This window comes from Silurus meridionalis, chromosome 24 (assembly GCF_014805685.1).
Source record: "Silurus meridionalis isolate SWU-2019-XX chromosome 24, ASM1480568v1, whole genome shotgun sequence".
NCBI classification, from domain to species: Eukaryota; Metazoa; Chordata; class Actinopteri; order Siluriformes; family Siluridae; genus Silurus; species Silurus meridionalis.
Genome location: NC_060907.1, coordinates 6,414,449 through 6,432,205, shown reverse-complemented (window position 1 = coordinate 6,432,205; position 17,757 = coordinate 6,414,449). Strand labels below are relative to the sequence as shown.

Here is a 17,757-nt window from a genome sequence, read left to right as displayed (position 1 = left end):
TGAGCTACACACACACACACACACACACACACACACACACACACACACAGGTGATGCAGCATATCCATGCATATAGCTGTAAAAATTTAACATTTGAAAAACAAAATCAACTTTACTTACATTTTTCAGTCTCCTAGAGGTCTCTTGATGCCTGTAAGAACATGGGGTGAAAAAGAATTAGTAAACTGGAGGTTCAGTGGGCCGCCGGAGATCGGCAGTGATCTCCAATATTCCATTAAATTCACTCGCCCGACAGGTGTTCTGCAAATAGGCGCATTGTGTGGGCGCAAAACATGTGGTCTATGCAGCGGTTGAACGCTTTCTAATATGAACAGCACTGTAAATAACACTTAGACCTTCAGAGGCTGGGGGATCTGTACTGAAGGGCTTCGAGTTATACAGTAATAAGGGCAGGTGGGTGAAAGTCAGACAAAAATAGACACTTAACATATATAGATCTGCTGTAGTTTCACTACAGCAAGGGGTCCGATGGCTAAATTTGGAAGACATGCTGCCACCCGGTCAAAGCCAACAAGGCTTAACACACACACACACACACACACACACACACACACACACACACACACAGCACATGTGGTTGGAAACTGCTCAACACAAAACTGCACAGTTCTGCATTGTCTTTAATGGTTAAAGTGATAGAAAATGTGATTACTGGTAGAATTGCGTTCTCTGTTCTTTTTTTATTATTATTTTAATCAAACACATACATAAAGAATGAGTACTAATAACCTTGCATCAATTTGTCTCTTGTACTGAGGTCAAGACAAAGCTCTTTTGTTGTACTGAAAATGAGGCAATAAATCGCTTGCTAGAAACAATCTGAGAAAAATTCTCAGAATAAACATTTATAACCTCCACTCTTCTGGGAAGAAGTTCTACTAGATTTTGAAGTGTATTTATTAATATTTGCACTCATTTAGACACAAGGGTGTTAGTAAATCCAGCGTGATGTAGGTGCGCTGAGGAGGCCTGGGGTGCACTCAGTGTTCCAATGCAAACAAACATGTTCAGTAGGGTTGAGGTCAGAGCTTTATAGCAGGACATCTGCCAAATCGTCCAGATCATGTTACTTATATCTTCATGAAGCTGGCTTCATGCACAGGGGTATTGTCATGCTGGAACAGGTTTGGATCTCCGAGTTCAAGTGAAAGGAGAATTTATTGCTACCAAATTAAAATACATAATATGCAATTGTGCACTTCTAAATATGTAGTACGAATTTGGGGAAGAACCACATATGGCTGTAAAAGGCAGGTGTCTAAATACTTTTGTCTGTACATTGTATGGTTCCAAAAAAACATTTAAAGGTCTGAATTTATGAATGAAACTTGCACTAGAGTTTTACAGTGTTAAATAAAGTAAAGGGAAAAAAATGCTGGATTCTTCCTTTTGGAGAGTATGACACCTGTTTGAGGTCACATTTAAGTCTCAAGTAGACACAGACTTCTGCAGTCAAGCCAATTTGTCAGCTGAAAGTGCACCAGTTGACCTGAGCGGTTTAACGACAGGCCGGAGGTCAGAGGCTACAGCAATAACATTCCCTCACAGCTCTCGTACAAGAAGATTCCAAACACCCCCACCATAGACAGCTTTATAAGAGTCTGTGTTCGTGTTCTGCTTTAACATTTTCAGAGTTGAAAAAGCCACTGAAATGATGGTAATGCTCGGCATTATATACAGCTACAATAAACTATCTTCAGCAGCTCAAGTTAACTTTGTTTCCCAAAAAAAATACAAATAAAATAATAATAAAAATAATGTACATGGCTAATAGTAAAGTAACAGAAAATCTATGCATCAAAATATATCGGTCATTTTACATACAAATTATTATAAAATCATAAGGTAAAACCTTTTCTAAAGCATAAAATCTGAATCATTTTCTTTTGGCTTCTTTCCACTAAGGGTCGCCACAGCGGATCATCTGTCTCCATACTCCCCTGTCCTCTAAATCTGCCTCTTTCAACCCAAATACCTGCACCACATCCATAAACCTCCTCTTTGGTCTTCCTCTTTTCCTCCTTCCTGGCAGCTCCATCCTCAGCATTCTCCTACCGATATACCCCATGTCCCTCCTCTGCACATGTCCAAACCATCTCAATCTCGCCTCCCTCACCTTGTCTCCAAAACATCAAAGCATAAAATCTGAATTAACTTTCTTTCGGCTTCTCCCATTAGGGGTCGCCACAGCGGACCATCCGCATTTTTGATTTGGCACGTTTTTACGCCGGATGCCCTTCCTAACACAACCCTCCCCATTTATACGGGCTTGGGACCGGCATAATAGGCGCTAATTATTTATCTAATAGAAGATTTTAGAGGGGTTTTTTTTGCACCCGAAACAAATCTCTTTTTGCTTTTTCTTTAAAGATTATGTTGATTTACTGTCCACTGTTGAATTCTTATATTAAGGCCAAGGTAAAAATGTGTACAAAAGTAGAGAGGTGCCAATACATTTAGAACCATTATTTACACCTTGTACAAACCAATCAACCAATTAAAAAAAAATAAAAACATCCAATTTTGATTTTAACCCCAATAATTATTAGCCAGTGATCAAGATTGACCCTATTTGTGATTGTCAAGCCTGAAACCAGTGGAGTGCATTCTGGGTGATTACCTTACGGTCACGCGGGTGGACACGTCCTGCAAGTCTCCGGGATGGAAGAGCTGTGCATCGTTCAGCCCGAGTTTCCCACAGGCCTTCAAGAACACCGTCACATTGTCCTGATGAGTGAAGCGGGTGGTGTGTAAAAGCATGTACAGGATCTGAGTGCTTGAAATGCATTTGTGCAAATAGCAGTGAAATTAGTTCCAGTGTGTATTTACGTAATGAGACTGTAGAAGTAATTTACAAATAAAAGAGTCGAACATTTATCCAAACACCCCAATGGTTTTCCTATTTGACTGGAGATAAACATTTTATCTGCTACCGATGATAAATTGGTAGACCTTCGAAATAGCACACAAATTCATGTACATAATTCATTCATACAACTGAGCAGTTGAGGGTTAAGAGCTCAGCAGTAGAACTATGACTCTTCTGATCAGAAGTCTACATCTTAACCACTGAACCCTTCCAAATCCTGGAATTCTATTTAAGTACAAAAAGGAATAGATACAACAAAACAAATACAATAAAAGTAGCAATATAGCAGTTGAGATAATATAAAATTATTTTTATATAAGGGACATTTGTGGACCTTTTCTCTTACTACATAAAAAGGGTGTCTACAGACATTAAAAGCAAGACAGTCTGATAAAATATGTATAAATGAGAGGAGGTCTTGCAGAACATACATTGGGTTGGGTCCTGGCCTTTAAGCAGGCATTTGTTGTTATACACACGAATCATTCTTCTTGCCACTTGTTTGACAAAGTTTAAGGTCTGAGGAAGGAATCCGACATTCTTCTAGTTCAAGGTTTATTGACGTCTTTGCAGCCCTATCAGACTCACACCGCCCAGAACCCAAAAGTAAATAAATACATTTCAGGGATTGATTCTGTAAGAGGTCCCTAAAATGCAGTCCACCAAAGGATGATCAGACTTGGATCCATTTCGCCAGTATATATGCATATGTATAAGCAAGATGGCTGCTGTACATATGCTGGTCATTTACACCGAAATTTGTTCACATCTTCAGACAGCAACACTGTGCGTCATACAATACTGGCAGAAAAGCTTTTTTGGGGAACAGCACAATGGGAGAGTCCACGACTAAAATAAATACGACTAGCAATGTGTCTAAAACCACATAGTATTCATACCAGTTACTGAGTACCAAGTTTTTCCATCAGAATTGGTGTTCGAATTGTACAAACCTCTAACCTGGTCTTCGAACCTAGTTAAAGGTCTAATTTGCAGATCAGCCTGCTAGATTTTTGTGCTGAGATTGAGATCATGCAGAAAGTTTCATCACAGGCGCTTGTTACTGTGTTTTACATCACTAAACAATTTACAACTCAATTTGGAAACCTGATGAACAGAAATGTTCGAACATGTCATCTAGTGAATCTTTCTTTTAAATCCACCTGATGCATCAAGTAGGCAGGCAAATTTGTGAACATATTCGGCACAGAAAAGTCACAATCAAATCGTGCATCAAACATAAACTGTCCTTATTACTCTAGAGATAGATCTGATTACATGACACTCACTAATCCAGCGATTGGCGTGGACAGTCTGTTCACTCTCTTGATGATCCCGGGTTTGAGTTTGTTGATCAGGCTGCATAGACACAAACACCACAAGTCAGCATCACTGCTCTACACAAAACCGGAGTAGGTTCGTAAGATTCTTGCCTAGTTACAAAGCACACTCACTCGCACAACAAGACCCCATTCTCCAACGCAGATCGAAAGTGACTGCTCCCGAATCTCTTCTTGGTCACTTCCTGCAAAGAAATTATTTCAGCTTGATTAGGTTTAAACAATGCTATTAGACAGAGAAGGCCAAATCCAGACCTTAAATCTGGAATCACAATCTAGAGGGTTTTTTTTTTTACACCATTATCAACAACCACCACTTTCAGGTAGCCTTAATGAATATTTTTGTATTTAATTTATGCAGTAGACACTAACAGGTGAACCACAGGATGTTTAGTCACAACCAGTATGGCTTCCTAGAATGAAATTTGTTGAGTGTTTTGGAGAGATTCAGGATACACTGCTGGATTTACAAATCATTCCATTACATTGCCATGATGAAAATAAATAAATAAATTAATAATTTTCCAGTTTCTTAATTAAACACATCTGACTCATACTGTGATGCAAAAAAAACATTAGGGGAAAAAAAAAAAAAAAAAAACAAGAGAAGCTACTACATCTACATTCATGGCAATTGGCAGATGCCCTTAACCAGAGTGACGTACAACTGAGCAGTTGAGGGATAAGGGCCTTGCTCAAGGGCCCAGCAGTGGCAGCTTGATGGTACTGGGATATATACCCATGATTTCATTCCACAGTCTACTACAACTACAACATTTTCCTAAAATACCAGTGACTTAAGTGGAAGAAGCGGCGGGGACCAAAGATCAAACTTTGGTCGAATTGAATTTTGCAAGAATTGTGTGTGTAACAACTGTTTAGGGAAGTCTCTACTTATTAAGGTCTGCTGTGCAACAAAATGGAACACTAAACTACAGCCATTATTCACAGTTTTCATAGATCTACTTTTACTTTTCCGTTCAAAAGCAAAAAAGGGCTTTCACTAAAGTTATATTTAAGCAGGAGGGTACGGATTTTCTCTCAAGTACAGAAATGATGCACTTCGCTGACAGTCAATACCGATATCCAGTCCAATCTGCACAGTGGTGGAGCGTAAAACAAAATAAATGTAATTCATTACTGTACTCGAGTAGCTTTTTTTGCGTATCTGTACTTCAATGAAGTATTTCCATTTAGGGAGACTTTTACTTTAACTTCACTACAAAGTGTCAAATAACTTTTTACTCAACATTTTGCGAAATCAGTCGTTTCTTTTCATTTACGAGGATAAAAATGTATGCTCAAACACACAGCAAACCAACAATCAGGGTGTTTTAAACTTGTGTTGAATAGCACTTGGTGGCTTTAACTGATCAACATACAGTTTAGCATCACTTCAACAGCAAGCGAAACTTTTGGGGAATCAATAAATTTAAAATAGAATAAACTCCTGAGTTACTTGCCATAACACTCGTGGCCTTGTTTGTACGATTAGTTTGAAGCAGTTGTAAAGAAGATTTGAGTTGATGGTAATTTTAATAGATATCAGTGTTTGAGTCATTAATATCTTTCTATTAATAGATCAGTGTGCTGAGAGTAACAGAGTCTTTTTACATATATTGAGTTGATTAAGTAAAGAGTTTTGTAATAGGAAAATTATAGTCATAATAAATCATAGTACTTAAGATTAGGGCTGAAATGATTCCTTGAGTAATTACAAAATAAATAAACAAAACAAACAAAAAGATAGATTTAGTTGTTTTCAGCCATGTTTATAAATGAGACCCCTGGACAGGTAAACACAGAAGATACTGCAGAATGAAAAATGGGGGAACGGGGAGAAAACGGCGAGATACGAGGAGAAGATTCAGGCCAAAGAACACAGCAGAAAGTTTCCAAAGTTTGGGATCATTTTTAAAACTAAAACAAAGAAAACACTGTACAGAGCGTTTACTGTTTTTAAAGAAATTTGAAATAGATTTTTATATTTTTTTATTTATATTTGTATTTTGATGTAAAGTTGATCTGGCAATTTAATGCAATAAAAGCTAAAAAAAAAAAAAAAAGGAAACAAATTACCAGTTCAGTTTAAAAGACCAGTCATATTTTCCTGATGTATATTAAGCATTGGTCTTTAATGCAGAAACATCAACTTCTTATCCGAATACGCGATTAATCCACAAACTAATCGGTAGAATACTCAATTACTAAAATAATCGACAGCTGCAGCCCTACTTTGGATACTTAAGTATATTTTTAAAGCAAATACTACGACTTGAGTTAAAAAAGGTTTAAAGGGAGCACATGTACTGGAGTAATATTTTATCTAGAGTATCTCTACTTTAACTTAACTACATGGTAGTTGTGCAGTTTGTCCACCACTGAATCTGCATTTGTTTTTTTTCCTGTAGATAGAAAAACTTACCAAATTGCCCATTTATAACATTTTCCCCAAATCTCCAGCTGTGTAATCAGAATTATGAGTGCTCAATTAAAGGAGAAAAACCATGTCATGAGAAAAATGCTGACACGATGGGGTCAGTTGTGTATTTGACCTTTACCAGTTTACACAAGAGAATCTGAAAGTACATCATCAAAAGCTCATTAAAGATCCAAATAGCAATCAGGCTTCTTTGTAACAGTCTGAAAACCAGGAAATCTAACAGAGCAAGGATTATACCTACTGCCTTGTGAAAACCTCTGGGGCATTAGTGAACACACAGGAATTAGGTTCCTACTGAGGGCTTTTGTGTTTGTCCAGTGTATTGTCTAACCCATGCGCTTTCTCATCAGCTTGCTGGTGTGGCTGGAATGTTGCTCGGACAATACCATACCAGGCAGACCATACACAGCTCAGACAGAGCAAAAAGGCCAGAACAAAGGGAGCAAATAAAATAAATAAATCATATATAAGCATCATGTCAGAAAGAAATAAAAAACCCTGTAACTGCACTCTGAAAAATAAAAATGTTGGTCAGTCAGATGGACACAGCTTCATGTTCTTGTGGATTATAATAAAATCTATAAAGTGGCAGAAAGGCAGGCAAGCAGACGCTTGAAAAGAACGCTGAAAGAATTAAAAAGGAAGCAGTGCTGTGTCTAAACAGGAAATGACTTGTCACCATGGCAACACTGCACCACAGCCTGAACCGCTGGTGTCCGTTTGAAAATCGACCTGAAACAAGCCCAAGAAGTGCAGGCATTGAGAAATAAAGACATGCATTGATGTTCTTACTCTCAGGGAATCGAAAGTACACACATTTCTACTCAGTAACACTTAAAAAATATAATAATAATAAAAAAGAAAAAGAAAAAAGAATCAGCGGGTACTGACTCAACAACATGCTCCAATCTCTCAAATATGGCACACGATACTAAGGGTCTGCCTGGGTGGAGCTCCTAAACAGGTTCTCCACATATCCCTGGGTTTCCTCATTGGCTTCCAATATCGTGAAGGGGTGGACTGGATTAAGTACCTCTCCCTTTAAGTAATAAGTGTGTGTCCTGTGAAGGACTGGCATCCCATTCAGGGTGTATTCCTGTCTCTAACCCAAGGATCTTGGGGTGCCAGGTCTGCAATGGCTCTCAGATAAAGGATACATACTAAAGATGTGGATCTTGGCACCAAGAATCAAACCAGGACAAATTCAGTTTGGTGGTTCATCCAGCTTTATTTCTGCAAATGTCTTTTAACCTTACGAATCTATTATTCTACAGAGTGACCACAGGCATCCTGCTGTAAACTTCAGCAAAACCTTGTAAATGATGATTGAAGGAAGGTCTCTTTTGATGGAAGATAAAACTCACCTCCACCCATCGTTGGGCCTCGACGAAAGCCACCTCGCACCCAACCGCAGGCTGCTCTCTCCACTCCATCTCCAGGAACTCCAAACCAACCTGGAACAGCTGCCCAAATACATTGGGTGTTCATCACCACCAGATTAGCCTTTGAATGTTTTGTCAGTGTTTGAGCTGTTTGTCAATATTTACCAATAAATACAAACAAACAAATATCTTAATACATAGCTCAAGGCCACAATGCTGGGATTGTGGTGTGTCACGTGATCCCCATGTTTCAATATCCCTATGGCGTCTTACAACGTGTTACATTATTACTGCAAAGGGATGTTTGCTTTAGTTACACGAGTTGTATGGGGTTCTTTGTTGTTTATTTATCAATTATGTTTAATTTAAACGAAATTGTATATCATTTTGTGATTGTAAATAAATACGCTTTACTTTATTCTTTGTTTGATGCAGAAATCCGAATATTCGTAGTTTAAACTCAAATAAAAGTTAAAGTTAACATTAGACATGGTTTAAAAACATGTTGCAAATTTGTTTTACATTTATTTTAATTTTATTTTAGATCTCATTTCCACGCCCTGTGCAGAAAAAAACCGCTTCCCGTGTTTGTAATTTTCTTTTCTTGTCCTCACCTGTTCTAAATCCCCAATATGCAAAGATGCAGTCTTTATTTTTTTTTGTAATTTTGGGCTTGTCCGGTATTAATCCTGATCTCCTCACGCCACCTTTGCCTTCATATGTCCCGAAAATCCACGCAAATTTCGGTGCTGAAAGTACAAGCAGCTGAAGAAGACTGCAGACTTCCCTTCACACTTTAAACACAGTGATGAGAAAATAAACCACGCCCACATGTTGCAAACGCAGTCCAAAGCCACGCCCATTCTTTTAGATCTACTAAAACCTCGCCTCCACTCATCAAACCAGTCGATGCCACGCCTTTCCATGTAAATGAAGGCTTTAATTGCCTTGCGCTGCTCTAATTTTCCACAAGATGGCGCCAGATTTACAATTTTAATCAACAAATCTATAGGACACACTTGTATACATTTTCCAGAGGCTTGATTTTTACCCTGCATTAAATCTGGATAAATTTTTCTGCCAGTATATAAGGTGTATTTACAAAATGTAAATTACTGTAAATTACTGTTTATAGTAATAGTCATATATTTTGTTACAGCACATATCCTTCTGTAAATTTCAGTTCATAGTATATACACATCTGTAAATTACTCCTATATTACCATTTTGTTTAATTTATTTAACTCATGTAAACACTGTATATCCTGCACTTGCTGCTATCGCACTCTGGTTAGACCTAAACTGCATTTCGTTGCCTTGTACTTGTACATGTGTAATGACAATAAAGCTGAATCTAATCTAATCTAATCTCAATGTTAATGCACCTGATGTAAATGCACCATTTAAACTTTATTTAAATGTTTTTTTTTATATCTTATTCACCTATTGTCATGTTTCTGGGAGATGGAAGACAGAGGAATCTTATGAAAATCTGCACTGACACAGAAAAAACCTGATGCTTCACACAAACAGAAACCGGAGCTCAAACTCAAACCAGGGACCCTTGAGCTGTGTGGTGGGAACCCTGGGTTGTATTTAAGATGCCACTCAACATTGATTATACAGTTACATGGTATCAGATTAGCATTAATCAAGTTGCTCCCTCACATTCAACTCCATTAGTTTACACCTCAGTTGGGAAGTCATTTCAATCTTGCACTTGTGATAGTTATATTTTGTAAAATGCCAGGCTATAATGGGCTGGATTGTTGGAAACTAGGAAGGTACAAGTGGCATTAATGTCTGCGCTGAACAGTAACTCTGGTTCTGTTGATTTATTTAGTCCATTGTGATGCTTAGCCATAGAAAAATCTAGGTTAAAATAGAGGTTGAGGAATTTATCCACTGATTTGTTCAGCCATATTTTGAAATTATGTAAATTTTAATTTTAAATAATTAAAAAGCCATAAATAAAAACCTAAGTGCTGTTCATATCTAGTTTTATGTCAATCACCTCCAAAAAAAAAACTGTAGTCACAAACTGTAGTCATTGTTGAGATTTATACACAGTCTGCTCTTACTGAACATCCTTTCCACACACTCAGTGCTGTCTGCCGTTATCATAAACAATTTTACAATAGAATTATTATCCCCTACAATAGAATTATAATCACCTAGTAGACGACTGGTTCCCTTTCGAGCCAGGTTACTCTTAAAGTTTTCCTTCTCATGGCATCTCAGGCAGTTTTTTCTGCTTTTGTGAAAATATAATATAGGATAAAATCCTGAAGCCACCATTTTTAACAGTCTATTAGAATTAGTCAGCCTTTTTCACGTAAACATGTAAATCTTTTGTATTATTCAAATGCTGTACCCAGCCTTTCTTTTCGGATGCTGGTGATTTTAAAATTCTCTTTTGAGTTCTTGATGTGATTCAGTAAATTATTATATACCTCTTTTCTGTCTTTGATACTGTTGGTACAGTCCTGAAAGATTCGGGCCACAAACTCACAGCAGTTTACCACCAGCGGTATACACAGTGAAATAATCGGTGTCCGGTCACTTATGATGTGTTTTTCCTGTTTCCCAGGGATCAGTTTGTGGTCTGATTCTCTTTTCATAAATTTACAGGTCATTTGTTCACAACATTAATACCCATTTGAAGATTTCAATGATAATTATGTATAACATAAGGATATTCAAGCATCAAACATCTCAGCTTCTTTAGTGTAAATGTGTTCATTCCCACTGTCATTCAACAATTTAATAATAAAAAATAAAAAAATTATAAAACATCATCAACTAATCTGCTCTTGTCCTTAGTCTGTTGTTTTTTCCCCCCCTAGAACTGTGGTCAACAACAAAAGAATTGCATGAAGAATTAAGAAACACGGCTGGGGCTGAATATTTTGGTAAAGAATGTAGATAGATAGATAGATAGATAGATAGATAGATAGATAGATAGATAGATAGATAGATAGATAGATAGATAGATAGATAGATAGATAGATAGATAGATAGATAGATAGATAGATAGATAGATAGATAGATAGATAGATAGATAGATAGATAGATAGAGACAAAAGTATTAACTGGCATGCATTTGTATATAATAGAGCAATAACAATATATAATAATAGAGCATTGACCTCAACCCTACTAAAAACCTTTAGGATGAATGTGAACGCTGACTGCACTTTATACCTCCTCATCTCAACTGCAAAAGTATCTACAAAAACCCTTGTGGCACCCTCCAAAATCTAGTGGGACATCTTCTCAAACTTTTGCCCATATAGTGAATATTACTTGATTCATCCCAAAGTGATATTCTCTTATTACAGCAGCACAGAGTTAAAAGTATACTAAGGGTAATTTTAGATTATAAAAAAAACATAAGAAAAATAAATATATAGAGAAAATGATGGCTACAGTGTCGGGGTGTGATGTGAAAAAGCATTGGGGTGTAAATGCTGTTAATAGAGCAGACAAGATAAATACAATTGTCAGTCTATTAATATATTTTATATCAATTAATATCGCTGTCAGTCACTGAAAATGGTTGTATTATAACTTTTTCCATAATGTTGCATGTTTTTTTTGGTACAATACATTATGTAGACATCTAATATTAAATGTATTTGTTTATCCATTCCAATGGCAAAAATATTCTCTTCTATATTTGCAGTGAACTCACATGCACAATCTAATACCAAACCTCTAATTCGGCCTGAGATCCGTTTTCGTCAGGTGAAGCACGAACAGGAAGCGCTTCACCCAGCGACAGGAAGTTCTGTAACCAGAGCTGGAGCAACATGCAAGACTGTCTGCCCACTGGTTTCCTGTGTGACTAGCCTGCTGTCTGATAATCGTTCAAGTCTTACACATACACGTACACACGCACACACACACATATACACACCCAAACACAGACATACACAGAAAAACACACAATAAAGTATAACATTGATCTATATTCAGATTACTATGTGTAAGCCAGGTCTTCACCTCAGTTGCATGTGACTGATTTGTGAGCAACAGCATTCATGGTTAAAGTAAAAAGCCTGGATCAATATATATTTATACATAAATATACTTTTAATCTAAAACCTACTTGATGAACCAAAAAATGTGAAACAAATAACATCGTGCCAAAAGGAGGATGATGCTTTTAAATCTCAGGCTTTTAAAATTCTAATTTAAAAGCATCATATATATATAATGGCTATATAAAGGTATTTCAAATGAGGTCAGGTTGAATTAAATGCAGTCTTTTTTTTTTCGTTTATTTTGTTCTGCACCACAGCCTTGCTCTGAGCTTTGAGCTTTTCAGATACGTCTTACCGCAAAAAAATAAACATCCATCTGTCTATCTCTCTCTCACTCACTCTCTCACTCAATCTCTCACTCTCAGTCTCGCTCCCCTCTCAGGTTTGCTGTCATCTCGTTAGACAGAAGAGAAAGACCTGGCCTTTTTTCTTTAATCGGTGTAACATGCACCTTACTCGCCCTTGGTAGCAAAAAATAAGGGTTGAAGTGGGAAAATGTCCACGCTTCATTTGTATTCAGGTATGTTCAGGGACCGCCAGTGCTGGTGTCAGAGGTTTAGATCATACATAAGTAGTCTTCCTCATGTAGGGCCTTTCTTCACATAAAGTCTGTCCTTAATAACTACACTGAAATATTTGGACATTTTTTCCCCTAGGTAACGTAACACCAGATAGCCAAGCACTTCATGAGAGCTAATCATTTTTTTTTCTGTCTGCCTCCATTAAAACTCCAGACATTAAATATTCCAAGGTCTGTAATGTTACATTTTAATTAAGCCATAAAATACCATAAAAACACTTTCATTTTCAATATTGGCATAAATAGGTTCCTTAGTAACTACAGGCTTTTGTTTAGCTGAAATTATATAGTCACAGATGTAAAATCTATGTATAAACAATGTGTAACTTGCACTCAAATATGCTTTATAAAATAAGTTTATAATGATGTTGCAAGCTAAACATAAACAGATGGGGCCATAAATTGTGCTCCTAAATACAGCTAACTATTTAGTATTACTGCACTGGGTAACTTTCGATTATGTTAGCTAAACATAATAACTAGCTAGTTCAAAGTAGTATGGCTGGAGGATGTTAGCTAAACATAAGCTAAGCACCTGGTGTTAGAAAATTAAGGAATTAATTATTATTAAGTGGCTAGTATTGCTAGTAAGGTGTATGCTAGCCGTTCATAAAAAGTATTAAAATAGATACGTGCCTAGTATGACACTGAGAAGGAAAAACTTAAGTATGCTAGTTAAACTTAAATAGCTAGCTAGCCTATAGTGCTATAAAATTATATAAAGTATAGCTATTGCACTAGTTGTTGCCATTGGGTTACATTAGCCAACGTTATTAGGTTATAAGAAAATTAATAAAAATAAAAAAAGAGAATAAATGCAGCTAACTGGCTGCTATGGAGAGACTGAAATTCGAGTATGTTAGCTAGCAAGCTAATAACAGCATAAGGTTTTAAAGCCAGAAGATATCATTCACAACATCATATTCTGAATCTAAAACTCAAGATGTTCAATATAAACGGCTAAATAGCTTAATGGTACTTTTACTAAGTTTTCTAGTTTGTTTGTTTTCTAAATAACAGAAACACAAACACTAATAATAAAATATTATCCCCCCAGGATGCTTAGAGGGGTTCTAGCTCCGTAATGGGATTTTACTGAGAGAACTAGAAGCTCCATGGTTAAGGCGCTGGGTTATAGGTCAGGGGTTCAAGCTTCACCACTGCCAAGCTGACACTGTTGGGCTCCTGAGTAAGAAACCTATCCCGCTCTGCTCTGGGGGCACTGTATCATGGCTGATCCTGTGCTTTGACCCCTACTTCCTAACAGGCTGGGATATGTGAAGAAAAATGTTCTTCTTTCTTTTGGTGAGGTAGATTCTCTGTTCTATATAGAACTGTTATTCAGTTCTGGTTCTTTTAATGTTAAATTGTAACCTATAAGGTATAAGTGATTTAAACGAAGGTCATGTGGTGGCAGGGACTGAAAATAACAAATGGATGGATTAAATGAGTGAGCAATTAAAGATTTGATGTATCGATTCATGCTGTTATAGTGCTTCAGAAGACAAAAGCAGTCCTCGCATTTTTTGTTTTACAAAAGGGTAAAGTGACAAAATGAATATCGATCTCTCCTAACAGATCAACACGCCCATGAGTTCTGTGAACTTGCGTCACAAGCATTCGATGAGTAAACAATGAATCCTGTGCCGACTGCGTTCATAATAAACATCTCGTTTCTGTGGCATGACCACAGGGCACTGTGGTTTTGCAGGAGCTGTAGTTCTTCACATCGTTTCCATCACTGTTTATCATTTCTCCTTCATGCATGCATCTTTTCGCATGAATTTGATCGTGACTTCAGTTGTAGGCCACTTGAAGTTCTGCATATGTAACTGCCACAGCAAAGGCCTTAGGCAGTGTGTGTGTGTGTGTGTGTGTGTGTGTGTGTGTGTGTGTGTGTGTGTGTGTGTGTGTGGTGTCCCTGGCTATATTCTGGTGGTCTGTTTCACCTGGGCCTGGCCAGCTGTTGAGTGTGTATAACACTGTAGCTTTGTCCTAACCTTGTACCATGGAATGACAGGGGGTGAGAGGGGGTTTCGGAACATTAGGGGTCCTAACCAGCCATGTTAGTGTAGCATAGGGCATATTCTGGTCTCTTTAACACACGCACACACACACACACACACACACACACACACTAAACACCATTAGCGCACCCTGTAACCAGACCCAACCTAAAATGTGGCATAACCTAATTCGAGAAATATGTGATGACAAGCACATAAAACTGCACGATTCAAAGTTGGTCAATTTTAAAAGCATTGTTTTTTATTTCTTGTGTATTGTAAATCATAAACAATTGTTATAAGCAGTTATTTAGAAGCTGTTCCAAATGCTCTTTTCTAAATTAGCTGAAGAGCTAACGACATCTGTGTCAACTTTTGTGAACAATAATTTCTAATTTTTTCGTTCTTGTGTTTTACTTGAGAGGACCTTAGCAGACAGACAGACAGACATACAGACAGACATACAGACAGACAGACAGACAGACAGACAGACAGACAGACAGGCTGAATGGATTGGGATACAGAAGCAGAATACACCCTAGATGAGATGCCAATTATATAGGATATATATAGGACCCACATGGTCATTGGGAGAACAGGCAAAACTCCACACAGACAGTCCCCGGAGATTAAGCTCAGCCAGGGAGATGTGATGCAGCACAGCTCCCCAATGCACCACACATACACTGATCTCACCTACATCAGTACCTGACTTTACTAACACATTTTTTGTTGAATTAACACAAATCTCAACAAATACACTCCAAGATCTAATGGAACATCTTTCCAGAAGAGTAAATGGTGACTAAATGAGGAATGGGATGTTCAAAGAGTACATACCAATCTTATGGTATGAACATTTGGTCCATATAGTGTATATGAAAAATAGAAGTATAGAATTAATGTAGCATAAAATATGTGCACTTTATATATTAGTATGTTCCAAAGATGGGAAGTTATGATGTACAAATACTTAATTTCTTTACTCAAGTAGATTTTTCTGGTATCAGTACTTTTTTCACTATTTATTTTTTACTTTCTCTCTGTATTTTTTTACACAAATATCTGTACTTTCTCCTTCTTACATTTTCAAACCAGGCTTGTAACTTTAGTTTTAATCTTTTTAATGGCATGATCAGAATTTTTACTTTTCATTGTGCTCCATTTTCAGCCCATTAAAGTATTTCTTGTTATTGCGCAGCTTTTTCATCTACCACTGGTGTATCATTTCCTTTCTATCACGCACCAAAGACGTAGGCTAGTTTATGAAGCAAACAACAACAAAAGGCAGAAGGCAACAAAAAGTATGGGGTTAACGTGGATGAGACAGAGAGACTCAGCGATGTAAACATGACTGGGAACAGACACATTCCTGAACACCTGATCGTCATCTTTTCTCTGCTTGTGTTCTATATGGTGGTTGTTTAGCCTGGATACATTCAATAGGTGAAAAAATAATAATTTGTATTAAGATAGTAATATGATGTGAGTCCCAGATACCAGCATGACACTAAAACAGGTAGTAGTAATAAATACGTTTTACTTAAATATAGATCAGATCCCAAACTTCCTTACTTTAATCTGAATGAAAAAGTGCAGTCAGCACTTAAACTTTTACCAGAGTATTTTAAAACATAAGTATCTGTACTTGAGTGAAGGATGTGTGTATTTTTGCCATCTCTGGTATGTTCCTGTTATGCATTAGTTTTACAGTAATTAGAAAATTAATGTAATATTGCAGAAATGAAGCATGGTGGTGAGTGTGTGGCGGAATGTGTCGGAATGTGGAGTTTGTGGTGTGAACGAACTTGTGATTTCTAGCCATTAAAAAAACAAACAACAGCAAAAAAAAAACCTTCAGCAAGCTTCACTTCTGAACAGAACCACTCTGAGACAGTGCCGAGGGCCTCGCCAGGAACATCAGGCCTTGCCAAGCCCTCCCTCCTCTCCCCCAGATCACACTCATACTTCCAGCCAACCTTTTATTTATCACTCTTCCTCCTCCTTTTAACACTCCGGCTCCTCTATCGGCTCTGTCGCACAGACGGCTTGTCTAGTCTGGCCTCTTCTTTTCTTCTCCGTTCCTCTTTCCTCGCTCTCTCTTTATAATCGAACGCTCAATAATGTCTCAGCGCTACATATATTATCAGTGCATGTGTTATGTTTTTTCACAAGATGCTTCCGGTATGCTTACTCCCTGTCATCCCTGCTGATGGGCATTTCAGCCTACAACCATCTGGCTCTTCTGAATGAGTGTGTGTATGTGTGTGTGGTACAGTATTACTTATCATTCAAACATTTTGTATAAATGATCATTTTGATATCGTCATTGGACCTACATGATCACACAGTTTTACCTCTGCTTTTTTCACGTGCTTCCAATCTGAAAGAACAAGGTTGTAAAATGCACAATTTTTCCTCTGAATCATGACATGTTTCTCTCTCCGGCTTTTTTTCCACAGGCCAGTCAACACCCCCCCAACCCACCCCTTTGCTCCACCACATGTTCTCATCGTCCGAGTATTCAACCCCGCCACAGATCAGGGCTGTCTCCCATTTTCCTGCTGTGTGCTGGGGGCTGCAAGGGGGCTGAAACAGACCCCAAACGACGTGGCAGTTCTTGTGTGTTTGCTGTCCACACACACACACACACATACACACACACACACATACATACACACACGCCCCACGGCAAAAGTCAAATAAAAATCTGATGGGGATTCAGGGTGGGAAGCATTTCCAATAAATGAGGTCTGGCCACTTTCTGGAGCGAATTAGCAGAGGATGCTGGAAATCCTTCATCAATGGCTGACTCGGTTAGGGCAGGAATTTCTCAACTACCAAACGTTCAATTTCAAAACCCATAATCAAGTACACACACATATATGCATGCTCACAGAGTGTGTCAGCAAAAATCTGAGCATTGTTGATTGTGAAGCACAACAGCAAAGAGAAAAAAATGAAATGGACGACACTACAAATGAGGAAATGCTGTATTTCATATACACACGTTCATTTATATATACACTCCGTGACCCCCTGCAGACTCTCTCTCTCTCTCTCTCTCTGT

General features: G+C 37.7%; 1 protein-coding gene across 6 annotated transcripts in view; it reads right to left on the bottom strand.

Moving 5' to 3' along the window:
* lmo7b (LIM domain 7b) overlaps positions 1–8,854 on the bottom strand; it is a 33,400-nt gene extending 24,546 nt beyond the window's left edge. For all 6 annotated transcript variants that reach the window (XM_046837584.1, XM_046837587.1, XM_046837588.1 and 3 more), the window contains exons 1-6: positions 8,670–8,854; positions 8,038–8,136; positions 4,345–4,415; positions 4,180–4,249; positions 2,642–2,748; positions 121–151 (exon numbers count right to left, since the gene is read on the bottom strand). In XM_046837584.1, coding sequence (XP_046693540.1) covers positions 121–151; positions 2,642–2,748; positions 4,180–4,249; positions 4,345–4,415; positions 8,038–8,106 — 348 coding nt within the window. In that variant the 5' untranslated portion in view covers positions 8,107–8,136; positions 8,670–8,854. The remainder of the gene's footprint in view (positions 1–120; positions 152–2,641; positions 2,749–4,179; positions 4,250–4,344; positions 4,416–8,037; positions 8,137–8,669) is intronic.
* Positions 8,855–17,757: the final 8,903 nt, after the last annotated feature.